The sequence below is a fragment of the Chaetodon auriga genome, chromosome 21, assembly GCF_051107435.1.
Source record: "Chaetodon auriga isolate fChaAug3 chromosome 21, fChaAug3.hap1, whole genome shotgun sequence".
NCBI classification, from domain to species: domain Eukaryota; kingdom Metazoa; phylum Chordata; class Actinopteri; order Chaetodontiformes; family Chaetodontidae; genus Chaetodon; species Chaetodon auriga.
Window position 1 is genome coordinate 14,238,858 of NC_135094.1, and position 19,443 is coordinate 14,258,300.

Below are 19,443 nucleotides of genomic sequence, written 5' to 3' on the forward strand. Positions count from 1 at the left end.
CTTATTCATTCACTCACTAAGTCACTCACTCACACCCACTCTCACTTTCAACCCTGACCCCCACTCATTTACCTCCTTCACCTCACTCCCAGTCAGCTTGTCAGTCCCAGCTCTCCTCTGGCCTTCCACTTACCCTCCATTCTGGCTCGCTTGCATTGCCACTGGAGTGTTTTGGCCTCTCTCAGCGTTTCTTATCAGACAGAGCTCATTTGGCTACCGTACCAGGGCTGAGTTCAGACTGGGGCTGGCCAGATTATGAAGGGAGGCTCCCCCTCCCTTCATAAATCCCCAACTCCCTTGCTGCTGGCTTGGCTGGCCTATGTGGGCCCATCACGTTGAAGGGCAGTGGGTCAGATGAGAATCAAGGCTTTAAAATTACTGCAGCTTCAAATAACTCCTAGTAGAGAGTCAGTGAAGTGTACAAAGAAAATAAGCATGGCCAAATTTGCTCACTGATACCTGAGTTTGTTTCTCTGCATGGTTCTTTTGAATGGGGATAAAACGGGCCTTACTTCCCGTAGATTTGGGTTCACAACCCCATCCGTTCGTGTTAGCATGCTAAATATGCTGCCCTATAATCACCATTGCCACTCGCAATAAAAGTTGTGAAAGTGGTGTTTCTAAATGGCATCATGGTTTCAGCATGTGATTTAAGCCATATGCGTCAAAACACGATTTATATCTATACACCATATGTGAGCAGATTCCATAGATAGCCATTGACATGCGGTGTAGACTACGTCTGTTAAGTTTGTGCAGACAGCTTATTGTCGTTACAGACTCTGAATCCAAGGCTGCCTCTCTGCTGTTTAGTTAGCCTTTAGACTGCCACCAGCCACCAGGGACCCCAGGGGACACAATAAAAACATCCATCATACCACTGGCCATCAGCCAGCTCGAAAGCAGGGAGTCAGAAAGAAAAAGTAGAGAAAGTTAATGACCACATGTCTGAATACTCCTTTGAGATTTCCTGCAGACTCCCCATCACACCCTGTTGTCTGTCATAGTCCGTCTCTTTCGCTGCAGCTCTCTATTCTTTCAGACACACACAGACAAAAGGCCTCTCTGTCTGTCTGGAGGCCACTGCGTCACAGACAGCTGCTTTAAGTCACATTGAGGGGTTATATGTGACCCTGACACCCCAGTCTGACACCACCTTCCCCTCTTACTGACCTGCTCCACCGAGTTCTCTCCTATGGCAAGCTCTTGGGTTTCTTTAATTAGCCCAATTATTCTATTAGGTCCACAACTCTTTGTAGACCCTGCCACTGTCTTATCCTGATGTCTTCCCCCTGTCTTCATCTCCACACCCTTGAGGTGCTTCACAAGGCCTTAAGGAAACCATTATCTATGAGGAAAACCATTAGGTGTGAATAGGTCGTGAAAACAACCAAGATGACATGCTAATGGAAGAGGCGAAGTGGCACAAACCAGAGGCTCCTTTACTCTTTGAAAAGCTGTTTTTTTCTTTTTTTTTATTATTATTATTTAATATCTCCTCCTGTGCTTCCCATCAATGGTAGTAGCCAGAACTACTTTAGGCCTGTCAGAGGAAGGCAAACAGGGAAATGACACTAACCGGAGCGGTGTGACACATGGTGAGCTGTTGTTGCGCTCGACCCGGGCGGCAATGGGTTAGGACAGCTGAAATAAAGCACGTCCGAGCGGGATGAGGAAGGCTCCAAAGCTCTACCGTTTGTTTTTTCAACAGAAATAAAATCTTTGGGGCTAATGTGAATAGCAGCTAGGGGAGGGTGGAAGGATGAGTTGCAGCCCCGACAAACTATGTGTCGACTAGATGACGCATCTGTCTCGTTTGGGTCGTCAGGCCCAAGCGAGGATGATGCCGCACGTTGGGTTGCAGTTTGCTATGCTATTCCATCCTACACCCCAGCCAGGATGGTGCCTAAATGGTATTTGTGTGAGGGCTGTGACAGGTTGGCACCAATTAAGCCTATTGTTTTATTGTAAAGGGAAAAGGCTGTTTGGGTTTACTGGTAAATGCATCACCGCTGAACACTGTCATTTCAAATAAGGTAGTTGAAACACTATCCTCTTCCTCGTGCGGCTTTCTGGCTGAGCACCAAGCTCATAAAGGAGGACAGACAAGGCTTGAGCAACTGTGTGTGTTTTGAGTCTGCTCCCTTATACCTGCTTGGCCATCACCCCTCTCCGTCTAGGCCAGCTGTTTTTGTGAAGACATCGATCCCTCCTGCCACTAGTGCTGCAGGGGCAGAGTGATTCAGACCATCGGCAACAAACTGTCGACCCATCCCATCAGATTATTTAACGTGTAGTTGTCGGATGATTTTTAATGTTCATGCTCACATTCTGCCATTGTTTCTCTGAAGGCATGCATGTAAACCTTAGCTTTAAAGATTCAATTGAGCACTGATGGAAACCCACCTTTCAGCTTTTCTCCCCTTCTCGGATATTGTATGTGCAGTTTATCCAGTCTGTAGTGATTCTCTTTGATTGCTTTGCAGGGGGCAACAATAAGGCGTGACGAACAAACAGGAGCCATCCTCGTGGCCCGGATCATGAGAGGAGGGGCAGCCGACAGAAGCGGTCAGTTCCACCTCTTTTGTCTCTTTAGTGGGTCCAACCATATGTGCCTGCATTTAAAACAACCACGTTTCTATATGAGTCCGCCTTGTGAAGATTTATATTACAACAGGATTAAAATCGATTTGGAACAAGGAAGCAATGTATTCAGGAATCATCCTTGCACCTGAATCTCACCATTTCTGTGCCATAAATTGCTCCTTTTCTACTTTGTAAATATGAATATGAATGACAAGTAGACTGTGAAGCTCTGCTTGTTGCCCACATGTTTCCTGTTTGATTTTGTATTCATTGTGTCCAGTCTGTTTTGCAGCCCTGCCGCAGTGAAGCCAAAGGCAAATTTCCACATGTGTCGACAATAATGTTTTGGTTTTTTTCCAATCTCAAATGCCACCATGACGATCAACATTAATCTGATGTACTGTACATATCCCCAGGCTTTGTGAGCACCAGACTCTTACACAGTAGCTGACTTACGTTTGGACATTAGAATAATGATCATAGTGATCATTGATATGCAAACTTTGTTTTTGTGTGTGGTAGGTCTGATTCATGTCGGAGATGAACTGAAGGAGGTCAATGGAATCCCTGTGGATGACAAGAAACCAGAAGAAATCATTCGTATTTTGGTGAGCCTCATCCATCTGTGTTTGCATGTGTGACTGCTCTCATTCTGCCCTGTGTGTATGTGTGTGTGCGCTGTCCAAGGGTTTCTCCTGTGTTTCGGCTCCACTCCCTTGGCAAAAGTATTATTCCTTGTTTGTGATGGCAGAAACCTTCTCTAACTCATCCAGGACCCCATGCCTCCCATCGCCGTACTGAAAACCAAACACTAGCCTTTCTCTGCACATGCATTGAGCCACACGTTCCCCCTGGATGAGATCGATCCTTTGTAGTCCCTCCAAGCAGGCGCTGCCGCAGGCCTCAAATAAGCTCCGTCATGGGCCTGAACTCTGCCAGGGGGGACAACTGCAGAGGAAAGAGTCTCTTAAACTCTGGAGGCCTTCTCAGACACAAAGGCTTCTGAAGCAGATGATAGCTCTCAACACTCCTCCTTTTACCCCCACACACACACTCCGTCCTGCCAAGCAGAGTCATCCAATCCTAATAACCCTTCCATTGTTGAAAAATCAAACAGCACTTTGCATTATGTGACTTGCATTGGATTAGGTGCTTTGTGAAGTATTTGCAAGACCAATGACTGGTGTTTCCACCCCTCCCTTTGTACTTAAACTACTGTATCAATCTTGTCTCTCTCAATATTCAGGCCCAATCACAAGGAGCCATTACCTTTAAAGTCATCCCCGGCATCAAGGAGGAGGCAACATCCAAGGAGCCAAAGGTAGGTGTTGTCCTGCCTTAGTCATTATCTCGATTGGGTTACGATCATAGACGTAAAAAACAGAGTGCACGTCTCTGCTCCAGCATGATACCTTTGTTGGATGCAAACATTGTTTTCGAGGCACAGTGAGGAAATGTTCTTCCACAGTTCTGTCAGATTGTTGCTTCTGCATTCCTTTCTCCCCTGACGTTCTATATCAGATTCATTTTGACCACATTAATGCCTACATAAGACATCAGCCAGTCATTTACAGAACTGTTGTACCCAACTCTTGTTTTATTGTGTACATAAACGTCTTGTCAACATATCTTTTTTTCGAGGCTGACATGGAATGCAGAGACTTAAAAATGATTCTCCCACCTTCACTGACAGGCCGAGTGGTTACTCACAGAAGTACATTTAATGTGCTCTCAGACAGCAAACAGATGCCAACCTCCAATGTCAGCATTGCATGTTTTGTCTCAGGGGTAGCAGAGTGCCTGTACACCACAGGCCGGAGCTTAAAATAGTGGAAATAGTTAGCTGTATGATTTATACAGTATGGTTAAAAAAAAACTTTTGCTCACTGGTATGATAAAAGCTGTTTATTGCCCCAGACTGGATGATCAGACTTCACACTTTATCAAAGAATATGCAAAGAAGACTATGAATCTGTCCAGATATTCCACGCCAGCTTTCGGTACTCAACCATGTCAATACTCATTGCTAAAGACACATTTCTGTTACCAAATATGTGTTGAGGTTTGATATCCAGCCACATGTAGGACGACATTATCTTCATTCATGTGGACTGCACCAATACACTGTAGCCTTTAGCCATTCATTTTGAGGGTGGTTTACTGTCATTCCTCCCAGCAAACCATCATTTTCACCCACTGGGGTGTTGATGCAGCATTTCCCACACACTCATCTATCAGCAGCAGACAGAGGCTGGATCCACTCACTGGTTTTAAGTTGCAAGTTCGGAGGCGGTTTATCATTATTCACAACGCAACCCACGCTGCATGTGTAACAGAGGTGTACAGGACAGGGTGGGCCACTTACATCCTTTGTCATCATGTAATGGTTGAAACTGTCTGGCCGTTTAAGGAATCCTTCTGAAATATAGTCTGCCAGTGCCAAACACTCAGCCACTCCTTCATGAGAATAGCCTGCACGCTTACATCAGGTATTGTCGATGCAGCGAAGGGCAGCTAAGTGGCTGAACATGTACAGGCCAAAAAAAACTGAGCCAAAGGAAGAAAAGAAGGAGATCTTAGTGTGTAGATGTATGAGTGTATTATGTCGGAGGGTTTAGCAGCCAACGCGGCTGTTATGACCCAAACAAAACATCTCTGTCTGAAACATAATTTTTCTACATGGCACAAAGCACTCTTTAAATCAATAGAGCATCGAAAAATTTAATATCTCCCTTGTTTTCTCTCTCTCTTTCACACATACACACTTTCATTCCCTCTCTTTTCTTCTTTCCACATGAGCTGGGGTGTCTTAGGAGTGCTAACTCATCATGACAGAGCTCAATTTGGACAGTAGACACAGCAAGGTGCTTTAGGTTACAGCTCGCCCACAATGGAAAAAGATGTCAGAGATTTTTCCTCCTTAAGGTCCAGCCTCCTTTGTGTTGATGAGGTGTATCCCACCCCCACTGCCAAAGCAAATCAGTCCAACTCCTTAAAGAAAGAAAACAATTTTTTTTCTGCATCAGTTTATTCCTTAATGTAGAAAGACTCCTGATACTAGAGTCTCTGTCTGAGGAGATATTAAGTCTCATCACACTTAGAGGGCAGTGACAGGGTTTAGTCCATCCTAAGTGTTGATGGAGAGACTAACTTGGCCCGTAGTTGCAGGTTTCAACCTCTGATTGCAATGACCTTTCAAGAATAGTCACCCTGAGTGTTGGTGAAGCACCTTCTCTATTTTACCTTTTACAGTGAAACTTTGTTTTTTTCCTGTTGTGCCCTCAATCTAGCTCTTTGTTTTCTTACCTTCCCCTCTTCTTTGCAGGTGTTTGTGAGGGCGCTCTTTGACTATGATCCTAAGGAGGACAAAGCCATCCCATGTAAGGAGGCTGGACTGGCCTTCAAGAAGGGCTCCATCCTTCAAGTAATGAGCCAAGATGATGCAACGTGGTGGCAGGCTAAACACGAGGGGGACGCCAATCCCCGTGCTGGCCTAATCCCATCCAAACAGTTCCAGGAGAGGTAAGAAACAATGCTTGCTAGATCAGTCTGTCCTGTCTACCACTGCCTCTTAACAAGACTGGCCCAACTGTCTCTGCCGCTGTCACAGTCACACAAGTTTCACTCTCTTTCTCTCCCTCTTTTCTCCATTTTTTTTTTTTCTTGCCTCAAACTGCCAAAATAGTCTGGATTTCCGCACAATGTCTGGCCCGAAATGAGTAATGACAGAAAATGATAGCGCTGGTACCGATCCACTTTGGACGGCAAGTGGATGGAAAATCGCACATCAGTGTGCGCTCGGACGGCCGCACTTGATGTGCAACACAGAGCTCAGGAGGCCGGGGCAGTTTCTTGGCACCGTCCAGGAGCACCCGAGGAGGAAAAAAAACACACACACACAAAAAGAGGGAAGGAGAAGAGCAAAAGACGAGAGAACATTTCACAAACATTCAGATCTAACCCAGCACTTTTGTCAACAGCAAGTGTGTTTTTCCTTCACCTCCTCACTCCTTAAGCTCCCTTCTTTTCTTTCACCAGTCTCAGCTGACAGAATGAAACCGGTGGATACTGAAGACTGGGTTCTCTGTAGCATAGCAGGGAGTGTTTATTATTCCCTGTGCGGTCATAAAAACTGATGGTTTTATTGTTCCCTTTCTTTCTCTTTTCTTTATCCTCCTCCCTCCTTTTCCAGGAGATTTGCATTGCCGCGACCTAGCGCAACTCTGCCGTTCCAGAAGACTTCTACCCGACGATCATGTAAGCATATATCATGTACTGTGATAGCACCCCCCCCAAACAAACCAGAGCATGACACACTGCAACAGGTGGGTGGGCTTGGGAGAGGTACTGCAGAAGAAGGGGTAGGAACTAACTAACTAACTAACTAACTAACGGTGCAGTTACAGTACAGTTGCTCAGGGCTCATCTTTGCACTCTGAGGCCACTGCCGAAGCTTCCTGTACAGTTGCACTGCTTCACGCCTGTCATCAGAGGAAGTGTTGTGTCTGGATCCCCCCCCTTCTTATTTTCCTGTCTGCTCCATGTTTCAATCTCTCAGACTCTCTTTCGGTCGCTTGCCAGACTCTCTTGCCTCTGTCCCCCTCTGCCTTTCCATGTGTTGATGTGGTATAAGTCATGCAGGAGCTTTAATGTGAAGAAGGAGGAGGTTCGCCCTCTGGAAAACCTCTCTGAGCCTTTGCACCTTCCAGCCAAAACACCAGCCAGCCTACCCATCCAGCTCACCTCTCCACATCTCAGAGAAGCTAATGATGGATTAATGATCTGATAGTAGACCCACAGATGTGATGGAGGCTCAGTGCTGCTCTCTAGAGAGCATTAACGTACCTTCTGATGTGAGCCTGTACAGTAACCCTAACCTTGGCTAGTCAGTGCAGCAAAGTTGAGAGAGAATGCATCCGCGGGAGCACTTTGCAGAATTATACTAACAAGCCTGCATATAGGGCACCAGGAAATGGAGGGATTATAGCTAAATTACCCTTATAAATCAAAGATTGTTGATTGCTTCACAATGAAGACAGAAGACATAAACCATGTTACACAAGGAATTGACAGCAGCAGAAACAATTAGGGATGGCCTACGGACCCTGCTTTTCAGGTTAAGACTACAAAAGAAGTTCATACTGTAACACAGTGGAAAAGAGAACCATCACTGCAGGAAAATGAGTCTTCAAATGTGTTACAGCTTAACTTTAATTAGCTTATCTCTGAAAAGAAGGCAATTCCAAACATAATAATGGCATGAATGAACTTTGTTAGGTTTAAAATCACCATGGCCACTGTTTCAAGATTCATAGTACCACCAGAAACAGATTCAATTTTAAAAGATTGAATTTAAATGCCGATTAGAGTGTTGTAAAATTGTCCTCTTTTGCCACAGACCATGGATTTCCTCGTGGCTTTTTAGTGCAAAATCTTGCCAACATTTAGGAAGCAACTAATCTGTCAAATCAAAATCAATAACTGCCTCCAAGAACAAGCCTGCAGCTGCTCCATCGGCAAGGCACTTCTGCCAGGCACCAGAAAGAAATGTGGGACTGAGCAGTTTGAATTTCCCAATCACCCGCTGTCAACCCAACAACCGGCAATTGTCACCCACTCCCACCCATGAGCAGCGAGTTTGTTAGATTTTTTTGGCTCTTTTAGTCTAATGAATAACTGAAACTAACCGTTTGGTCGAAATAAACCCTTAACTCACAGAGTGAGATGTGAAAATATTCTAGCTCTATGAGTGAAGATGCTGTGACCGCAGTGCTGCCTCTCTCTGCTGTTGCTGGCCTCTTTGTGCTTCTGAACATTGAAAAATGAATGAATGAAAAAATCACCTGGGAAAAAAAAGCACAACTGGCGCTGGTCCCAGCCAGGCACTGAGAGCTGATAAATTCGTTCATTCATCCAACCTTACCAAGGAGCGTGCAGTAGAGGTCTGAACAGCCCTGCCTCTTTCAGCCCAGTCCCTACCTGCTCTGGCTGCTGTTTATGCACAACCGTTTGCACCCACAGCAGGACTTTTCTGCCACACCTGACAGAAAAGCTCTATAAGAGCTTCCCTGACATGCAATCTCAAAATGGCAAAGACATTAGCTATGATTTACAAACAGTTGCCAAATAGCAATTTGGTTTGTATATGGCGAGCTACAGTGCATGAATGGAAGGCTATCCAGCTGGCATCATGACGACGCATTACAATATGACTGCATGTGCTTGTCTGTAGCCATGGAGGAGGAAAACATGCTGCCAAAATCTGCTGTGGGTCTTGCAGAAGTTGTGGGCCAGCCCGGCCCACACAGACTTACTACATTGACACTGTGCACTTAACTCCAAGTTTGCAACCTACAAAACTGAAAGAATTAATTCAAAATTGTCTCTCGTGCAACTTTGGGCTGCCAGAGTGAATTAATTTTTTAGTGCAGCTTATACATTATCTGTATGTCATAGTATTAATCATGCCATATGTACACCACTCCTCAACAGTGAAAGCCTTCTCTAAATGTTACGTCACACAGGTGTGAGTTTGTCTGCAAAAAATTCTACATGACGCCTTCCTCTACACCTTTCCCGTCCTCCCTCCTCGCATCCTTGCTTTGCCGTCATATCTTTGCCTATTCCTTCATATTCATATCCACATATTTAGGCTGAATAAGAGCACATAGGTTGTCCTCTGCATTGCACAGCTGGTCTCTCTCCTTTCATGCTGCATTTCCAAAACGTATGAACCCTCAGAAAAATACACTGCTCTTGTTCTTTGCTTTACAGGCCTGCTCTGGTCTCACAATGACCCCATTGAACTAAACAGTCCATTTGACTATTTGTTGCCCTTGACATGGCGCTGAGCCCTTAATGTAACATGACTCTTTCAATATGTAGCTCTGAAATAACCAACAGAGCTACGCTGACCACCTCTAAACTTAGGCTCCTTTACCTCAGATTCAAGCCCTCGGGTGAATTATGGATGTTGTCATTTCCTAGTTATGTTCAACCGCATACTGGCATACATGGTGCAGGGTGGCCAAAAATAGCCTGCTAAAAAGTTAAAGACAGACAGTGCTGTACTGTTCCCTCACTATTTCATTTTAATGGCCCAGTTCCTCTTATGAGTTATGGGATTTGTAACCCCCACCCCCACCCCATGCTCAGAGGGCAGGTGTAAAATGTAGTCGAGTCCGCTGCGGCCCCTACCAAAGGAACATAAGTCTCTGTTTGACTGTAGCAATACTTTCTTCCTAATGTCATGCATGCTGTAAGGATTAGTTGTGTGTGCAGCAGCAGCAGTAGTAGGAAGTCTCTTGACATGGCCCCATTAGGACTAGATGAATAACTGGGGAATGATAACAGTTCACTCTCTGTTCTTGCAGAGACGCAGACACATATTCATTTCAGGGTGTTCATAATACAGAAAAGTCAATTTGAGAAAAATGTTGGATCCACTTGGAATCTAAGTTCAGTGAATAAAAGTGAAGGTTGCAAAGGAAAGTCCAAACTGAAAGAGGGGATGCAGAAAAGATGGAGTGTTCAGAGAGAGAAGCAGCCACGGGGTCACATTCGGTAGCAGATGTGGCCCTGTGGAGTGGAGGTGGCTGGGTCAAGAGAGATGGAGGGAGACAGAGCTTGGATCCTGGCCCCGTACACACTGGACCGGCTGGGCCCTGAGGCCATAAACTACAACCTAATTGAAGGATACTGTGGAGACCCCGCTGTTACCAAGCAGAGGACGGAGGTGGTGATTGAGGAGGGGGTCCCTTTCTCTCTCTCTTTCTCTCTCTCTCTCTCTCTCTCTCTTTCCAGCCCGGGAGCTCCGTCGGCTGGAACAATATTGGTCTTGGCGAGGGGTTGCAGCGAGCATTGCTTAACCGTGTCCATTTACGCCCAACATTTGCTAGATATAAATAATCCCTTTCCTCACTGTTGCTCTCTGCGCTTCTGTAGATGCATTCCTCGGTTATGAAACTGATGTTTAAAATGCCATCAGTTGCCCCACTGAAGCCAATTATTATTCGGGTAAAGGGGTTAGATCAACTATTTTACATCAATAGTTGTCAACCTGGCCTACCTCTCTCCTCCCTTTCTACCCCCCAGATCCCCTCCACCAATACCTGGCTCTCCTCCAGCTTCCCCATCTGTTCTCTCTGAGCGTACTAACGTCTCTCTGGGCTTTCTTACAGCATGTCTGTTCCTCTGTCTGACATGCAAACCTCTCCACTGTCTGATTGTTTGGTTTGGTTTGCAGTCTGCCAAACACGTGGACACACTTATTGCTCACCTTGAGGTCTTTCTGCATCTCTCTCCATACATTACAGCGCTGTCCCTCTTGCTCGTGCTCCCTCTCTCTCCTGAGCAACCATTCTGAAATGGCGCCTGAGATTGGTCTTAAGTGGCCCTGAACCTGGCCCTGTGTTCAATTTATCCGTCCATTTCATTTTTCAACTTAAACGCTTACAGACACAGGAGTAGATTTAGAAGCGCAATGGGTGCGGGAGAAAAGTTCCATTTTATTCTCAAAGGTTAGCGCCAGATAACCCCATGGAGACCACCCTTAAGGTTTTATAGATCAAGTTGTTATTTTTTCCCTCCACATTAAAACTCCCCCCCTCCCTCGTTGTCAGTATCCCAATTCTGAGTTAGTTGTAGCATTTTGCTACCTATATAAAGTCCGCTTTTTAATGCAGTGCAGCTCTATTCTGTCTTTCATTCACGTCCTTATCCTGACTTTGAACAATCAGCTCTACGTTTGAAGGCCAAAAGATGCACGACAAAGATCTTCCTTCTGTGTCATCTGGAAAATTCCGCTGGTCTCATGTTGGTTGTTTAAAATAGAGAGAGATACAGTGAGCAAGAGAGAAAGTGACAGCGTCCAGTTTGTTGAAGGAGAAGGCCATCTGTACGCTGGCTGGCTGCGAGGGTGACATCAGCTCGTAACTCAGGGCCATTTACAGGGTGCTGACTAGGGGTCAGTCCTTTGTCTCTTCCTCTCTCGTAAGGAGATAGCTGAAAGATTTTCTAGCAGCCGTGCAGATTGGCTGTGCCAGATATAATCCATACAGCTCCAAAGCCAACTATAATCCAACAGACTATTTTATGTGAGTCTAATTTATGATTTAAGTGCCCTGAGTTGCCAAATTGGATGATCGTTTACACTTTTGGGGTGTTGATAATGAGGCTGACAACAAAGATGGGTTTGATGATGACTCTAGTTTCAGCAAAATCCAGCTAATTAGTGTAATAAATCAAAGACGAATGGTAAAAGTATCCTTGTTTAACTTGGACTCACCAAGCTTACCACATTTTTACATGCACAGTTGACTTGTGCAATGAAGGATTAAAAGGATTTCGATTTTTAGATTTTTTCGATTTTATGGTTGTCCTCTCTTTTGGTTTTACTTTCAAATAATTTAGATGGTCTGACTCAACTGTTGTTTACAACCTCTCTGATTGTCTGACTGAGTTTCTTTCCGCATAAGAACTGGCTTCCATGTCGTCATGTTTCCAGATCTTAGCAATTACTCTCACGAATGCAATGTCATCTCAAATAATAAAAGTAACCAAAACTACAAAAATACAACCCAAGTTAAAGTAAACTGGAATTATCCTTTAACAAACAGTACATCCACTCTGTCTCTCTTCTTGCTGTCCATCCTTTCCCTTCATTTCAACACTACCCTCATCTCACCCGTGCTGTCATCCTCTGTGGTGAAGCTTTGGTATGTGGGCGACATGTGATATACCCCTAAGCGTGCGTCCCTTTCCAGGGGGCGAGTTGGACATGAAGCATCTACTAAGGTCGGTTCGCTGACTGGTGGTAGACTGGCTGACTGCACGCTGAGAATTTCTGCGAAAGTCGGCCGCCGCAGTCAGGGCGGCCATGGCTCCCTGTGCTCAGTAAATGATAGGCTTGGCTGCCACCATCACTGCAGGCCTGGCCGTCCACATATACTCACATTGGACTATGACTTCAGCTCATTCTCACCACTCTCAAAATGTTCCTAAGGGCAGGCGGGTGAAATGCACTCTCAGAAAAGGCAAAGGACACGGTTTTGCTTCCACCGTTTAGGCATTCTCAGATAGACCATGCCTTGTCGATTTACATTCTGCAGTGTTATCGCATGGTGTTTCATTTGACCAGGAATGCTGGTGCACAAGGCTATGAGGCCATTAGGCAATGCAAACCATTCCTGTGGCAGATAGGCACCAGATGAAAGCCTTCCAGAGCGTAATAAGGGCAACACTTTGAAGGATTTTAGATATCTTTATCATTCTCATATTGTCCTCGTTTCCTCTTTCAAGTTTCTCCCTGTCTTCCCTTCTACAATTACCTCTCATCCTACTCAAAATGTGGTTTAGGAGCTGGTTCAACTTAAAATGTCACATTACGACGGGAGGAGGGCAACATCAGTAGGAACATTGCCGTGAAGACTAACATGTGAAACAAGATGTCAGATAAAGGCAAGACACATTTGGCTGCACACTTCAAAACAGTCACCGCTCTCAGGCCTGATGTTTCCAGCACGAAACAACCTTTGCAGTGATCGGTCCTGACTGCTGTTTTGGCTAGTCATTAACTCCGGCTGTGACGCAACATCTCCCTGAGCTGCGGTGCGCTCTGGGAAATGAACATGGTGCTGTAAGGCGAGCCCCGCACTGTGGTAGATGGTGTTATGTATGTTTTGATTTAACCTTGTTTGGCCAAAATGGGAACAGGGGAAGGGGAGGAAGCATCTGTAAGTGCCTCCAAATGTTCATGGCATCTTAAACCAAACACACACGCACAGACTGGCTACCATTTTGAAACCATCATCTTATAGCTGTTTGGATGGCACCCTTAAACATCTGGAGTCATTTCCAAAGCTACCTTACTGTTTAACACACCCCTGTTTAAAAATGCTTGGTAAGAATGGTCCCTTTAATATTTTGGTCTGAACCCCAGAGCAGTTTCAGATTATTTAACCATTTGCAGGCTTTTGAATCTAAATCTGTTTCTAAATCTGTTTCTTTCTGTGAAGTCACAGTGAATGCACCACAGACTTGTACCACAGACTGTGTCTCACTAGGTAACAACAGAATCAAATGTTGTCTATGAAAGTAGAAACAGTAGAAATGTTATTTAGCACAATGTGAAAGTTGATTTTTATATTTAAATAGAATAGTTTGCAAACAAAAAGTCTGATCTCAAGGTCCATTCACTAGCTTTTTTCTGAGCTTTCAGCTGCGTTCCGAGAGCCTCCTTGGTGACGCTTGACCGTGGCAACCCATGCCAACCAACCTCTCCTGGCGTATGCAGTAATCCCTTATCTAGCTGTAATCATAAAAATAATGCTAATTATATCAGTACATCCTTTACATGCATGCATTAATTGAAGCATAATTGATTGTTGTTGTCGTCAGTTGCATGCTGACACACCTCTCGTACTATTTAGTTCATACTACAGTTACTCATACTATTTTGGCATACTCAGTAGTATGGAGTTTCGGGCAGACTCCTTGAGTTGCAGTTAAAAGCTTGTGAAAAAGCTACTAAGTGGACCATGAGTTGGGTTTTTTCCTTCCAATTAAACTTTTAGACACAGTAGCACTAACTGCAGAGTGAGTACTTGATGTAATTGCATAGCAGTAGATCTTAGCATTTTTCACAAACATTAATTTTTAATTTAGTATAAGAAATGACAACTAAAAACAGTGCTTTAATATGGATTTGTCACAGTATTCTGTGCTCGTGTACTTTATAGCACAGACACAAACCACCTTGACTGTCGCTTCGATTAGAATTTTTCACATATGAAATTCTGAATTCACTCTTCTTAACTCTTCTTTTTGTCATTTGCTTGTCTTTTGTTTTGCTTTTCTAAGATGATGTGGCTGTAGAGTTTGGTAGGTTCTCTCTTCTTATTCTCTCATCTCGTCCTCCAACTTACTTTTTCACAATCCAAACATTCCCCTAACGGTGAGTCATTTCCATCCCTTGCTTCTATTGCACTCACAGCCGAGGAGATCGAAGGTACTACTTGTCTGACGTTTCACATTGAATAGCACTTTACTGAAAGGTCACCTTCTGATAGTGTTTCAATACACAGACAGTGAAACCATTTGTGATTGGTTCCCATTTCTAATTTCTGTGTGTAATGAAAGGTCTACCTCTCACCTCTGCTCTCCATCCTTCTTGTTTTCATCCAGCCTGTCTTCTCATGTCAAAGCTAATCGCTCTTAAAGGCAAACTTCAGACGTCACTGTCAATTTCTCCTCTAAACACTGTGGAGAGTCTGCAGGTTATTGGCTCTTGCATTGCACAAAGCCTCATATTTCACCAGATAACTTGTCATTTTCATTAAAGTGGACATCATTTGGAGAATCATTCCTTCACATGTACACCGTCAGTAATCCTACGCCTGCAGAACTCACTCATAATACTAAATTATTCATGGACTTCCAAAAAAAAGCATCCAAAGCAATGGCCACAGATGTTGTGGATCGAAAACCCAAATTCAGGTTAATTATTTGAAGAATATACACAGTTTTGTTGTAAATTCACTGCATTGTTTTTAACAAGAAGAAAAAGGAAGGATGTTTTTGTTGTGTTATTTAATGATGATCATCAGCTAGAGGTCATAGTTCACCTCTGTGCTTATTTACCACGACATCAATGGCTATCACTCTGGACAAAGTGGACATAATTAACTGAAACTCAACCAACATGAGTACCACATAAAATCTGATTTCTGTCTTGTTAGCTTTACCTGTATGTATTTTCTTCTGTATTTCTAAGGACTTGTCCTTTTCCTTTTCTAGTATGGTAAGAGGGGTGTCTGACTTTTCTCTTTGACATGATGTTGTGCCTCTCTTCTGGCTTTCTCCTTTCTTTCTTTTCTCATCACCAGAGGATGCTGACTATAGTAGCGGATTCCACCTAGGTGAGAGATGTTGTCTTCTTGTCTTCCTTTTGTCCTCCGCCCTCTTGATGTGGCAGTTTCACCAATGCAGTGAAGACAGTGGCCAAGATGTGTGTTAGACTGACATGCGTCCCCTCCGTTAATGCTTCCATGATCCTTTAGCCCTTCCTGCATAGATCGCACTTTGTTGTCCGGGTCACGTTATGCTGAGAAATAGTTCCCTGCTTTTCATAATGTGTTTGACATATTCTTTTAAAGCCCAGAGTGTTTTTGGTACAACTGATTCAGCTTGGACTCCCATGTAAAAACACAAAGAGTAGTTCTATAATGGTGCACTAGCCTACGGTGTGCTATTTCTGCTCCCTTGCTGACAGCGTGAATGCACTGGCAAATCATGTCATGGATTTGCAGAATGTAGTAGTTATCCTGTTCTGCCTCTGCTGTGGGTCTCAATACATCTTTGGGAATGGTTCTCGATGGATTTGGGTTAAAAGGACGGCTTGTTTTCCGCGCTTTGTTCTGGAGGTCCGGGCCGAGGGCCGGTCTCGTTGATGTGGTCCCGGTCAGACTTAATGACAATTACCGTGGCCCGCTTTGGTTCTGCAGCCCTTTCCAGAGAGCTGCTTCCAATTCTCTGTCTTGTACAGAAAATGTTTCCCATCATGTTTTTATTACCACTGTCATTTTCCCGACAAATCATAAGGTATCGTCCCACTGGAGGACCACAGGCCGTACGAGCTGGCTCAGAAGCAAATCTTCTGTCTGCCCATCTCCCTTTTTCTTTCGTTTTTGTCTCTTAATTTCTTTCTCTGTCTCTCTTCTCCCTGTCTCTATCCCATTCTGTCTATATTCAGATGTTAAGGTCAAGAGGTGAACTGGCCTCAGAGTTCTCCTTGCAAACTACACCATTTAGACTCCAGTTTTCACAGGATATCCAGCGCATATGTGAGTTTATAAATACTGAGTTTGAGCCATGTCTGCCAAGCTCAATCAGGGTCACTTCCCAAGGCCGAGCTATGCCAAACACCAGTCCATTTTTTCCACTCCTCTCTGTCCCCTTCAGGCTTGCCCTTACTGTCACCCTGCCTTCTCCATGAGGTCAATGACCTCAGCCTCTCCTCTTCCTCCTCGGTACCCAAACAACATCCAGCACTCTAGCTTCTCAACTCCAACAGCCCAGAATGAGGTTTAACTGAAATGAGAGAACCTCAGGAGGAGGAGAAGAAAAAAACCTGTGAGTTATAATAACATCTTCTCTATGCGAGTACTTGCTGCATGGCTTTTCAGCCTGTTGGATGTGGTTGTATGATTTAGAGTTGGCCCTCCCTAAAAGTTTGAAATCCTAGAACTTACAGATGCTTTTGCAATGCTACTGAGGTTGCATGGGGAAATAAAGGAGGCAGTGGGAGGGGGTAGGCAGTTGTTGTCCTTAGTTTTTGGTTTGTTTTCCCTTCATGCCTCTCTCAGTGATGCAACGTCTGTAAGGTCCTTTGCCAAAAGCAATCCTCGAGCGTGAGGAGGAAAACTGCATCCAATGATGCCTTCTTATCGGGCCTTTCTAGAAAGCAGTGCTTGGAGACTTTCATTTCTGTACAGAGAGTGAAAGAGTTGTCATGGGCACCCAGCGTGCATTTTATGTCCAGAGGACACCAAAAGATTTGATTTTCAGGTGACACATCAGTCTATTCAGCTGGAGTCACAACCAAAAAAAATCCATGTAATATGGATGCATTGGTACTGTGACACTTTACATCACTAACATGATCGCGAAAAGTCACAAACTGAACATCCAGAGACAAAGACGGGTGGATGGAAGGCAAGCAAGAAGCCTCCAAATCAGTTAAAGCTGAACGAACAGTGGCTGGGATATCCATCAGCCCCTCACAATCCAATTATGTCCAAGTTATGGAAAAAATGGAATAGTGTTATAAACTGAAATAAAAACACTCTGTTTCCAAAATGAGATGAGTTCATCAGGCTACAGGTTCAATAGTTGTGGACATGCAGGAGCCAGTACATTGGGATTAGTGAGTTTTTCCCCCAGTCTGGGTCCAAACAGGGAGGAAATTTACTTTATAGTATTGAAATGTTATGTATTTTAATGGATATCCAACATTTGGATACAATCAGAGCAGCTATATGCACTGGCTTAACAGGTATGCTTCTATCAGCATTTGCAACCAACCATCCCACTTGTTTAAAGACTCGCAAAAGAGGCGTGGAATTTTCTTGACTGTGGCTTTGTTGTTGAGCATCTTCTCTGTCTGAACATCAGACTGTTGAGACAAACAGGAAAGCAGGCATTTGGCCTCAGTACTTTTGGCACTCAGGGGCCCCTTTTGGCATGTTGATAGTGGATAGTTGATAGATAGGACTCCAGTGGAAGCAGAAGTAGTTGTGTGTGCATATGTGTGTTTTCTGTTTTTTTGTTTTTTTTTTGCCAACACACAAGACATCAGGCATCATTTTGAGACGAGACATTCCTGAGCCCAAAGAGCTGTGGGATAAGGCGGAGGGGAAAAACAAATAGCGCTCGACACAAATGGACCTCTTGCAGCCAAAGGTCTAGAGCCCTATTCCACCATATAAGCCTGTAACACTTGGTTTGGGTACCACTTTCCAAATGCTTAGTGCGGGGGCTGTGGAAACTACTCCCAGAATGTGTTCTCCCCAGATAAAACTCTAATGAGTTCACCACCGCGGACTGCTACGTACATATTTCAAATGTCACACTGACAAACTTTGCCTTTTGCTTTCATTGCACTTATTAGTGGAGGAGTGAAGTACACCAGCTTGCCTCAAATTTGACTGAAAGTTGCTTTATTAACGTCCCTGAAGTCCAGAGGTTGGGTCAGGTACTGTGTGTACATACCGTTGTCCAGAAATGGTTTGATACAATCAAATACATTAAGATCAGCTACTGCGCCCACTTGACTGCTGTACCATCATCAATTACACGGCTGCCTGTAAACAGTTGTGTGGAGGGAGCATTTGAACGCACATGCCTGGATAGACTGTTTAAAACATAGACGTGGTCTCTGTGATGCCTAACTACTGGCTAATCCAAAAATGGACAACGAGCAGCATGGGTGCAGCTGAGGATACAGAATGAAGCCTGAAACTCAGCAGGTAGCTACCACTCAAGCAGCCATGCCCATAGTTATGCATGACTTAAAGCCTTAATATAATTTAAATAAGTCATTTATATAAAAATTCACCCCCTGTGCAGGTGTCATGAACAGGGAAATTAGCAATAGAGACCAGAAGTGTTTGAAGTACCATGATGTAAACATGGTTATTTTTGAGAATTTTAATATGGTGGTGTATGGGGATTGACTCACTTTTGGAGCCAGTCTCAAGTGGCCACTGCAGGAACTGCAGTTTTTGGCACTTCCTCGCTGGTATTATTTTTCAGCCCTGGAGGTTGCCGCTTGAGATATGTCCACTTGCTTTCATTTTCTGGTCTTTCAGCCTGATTCCTCTCCTCTCCTCATGGCCATCTTGAATCCTCTGGAGGCTTTTAGAGTACATTGTGGTGGCCCACGGTGACATGGCTCAACTTCTGTCTTTACAGTCATGTCAGACCTTCAGAAATCTGGGCATGTGTTGCATGCTTCCTTGTATTATGCAAGCAAAGCAAATTGGTGATAAATCAAGCAGAGTAGTCCTTCTGTCTGCTCCAGGCTTTTGTATTTTTGTCAGTGCTCCTCTTCCTTTTATTCACTGCTGGGGTAATAATGGCTGACAGTGTGGAAAGCGTCCTCCACCTCCCTAGCTGCCTACCATGAGCCTTCCTCATCCCTTTCAACCAAGCCAGTAATGAGGACGCATAATGAGTTCGAGAGAGCCGGTAATGCTTCCCACATTTGGTGCCCACGAACAGGACTAAGTGTTACAGCGTTAAACCGCAGCGTGCGGCATCGAGCCGAGAGCGTAATACTCACTTAATCCCGGCTGCCAT

At 44.4% G+C, this 19,443-nt stretch overlaps 1 protein-coding gene across 5 annotated transcripts in view; it reads left to right on the forward strand.

Moving 5' to 3' along the window:
* The window catches only part of mpp7a (MAGUK p55 scaffold protein 7a), a 123,766-nt gene that overhangs the window by 79,844 nt on the left and 24,479 nt on the right, over window positions 1-19,443 (forward strand). The window contains exons 7-15 of one of the 5 annotated variants that reach the window (XM_076761429.1): window positions 2,487-2,568; window positions 3,109-3,194; window positions 3,833-3,907; window positions 5,912-6,108; window positions 6,779-6,843; window positions 13,602-13,649; window positions 14,446-14,466; window positions 14,579-14,593; window positions 15,471-15,503. In XM_076761429.1, the coding sequence (XP_076617544.1) occupies window positions 2,487-2,568; window positions 3,109-3,194; window positions 3,833-3,907; window positions 5,912-6,108; window positions 6,779-6,843; window positions 13,602-13,649; window positions 14,446-14,466; window positions 14,579-14,593; window positions 15,471-15,503 (622 nt within the window). The remainder of the gene's footprint in view (window positions 1-2,486; window positions 2,569-3,108; window positions 3,195-3,832; window positions 3,908-5,911; window positions 6,109-6,778; window positions 6,844-13,601; window positions 13,650-14,445; window positions 14,467-14,578; window positions 14,594-15,470; window positions 15,504-19,443) is intronic. The other 4 variants (XM_076761430.1, XM_076761431.1, XM_076761432.1 and 1 more) reach the window with 4 other exon arrangements.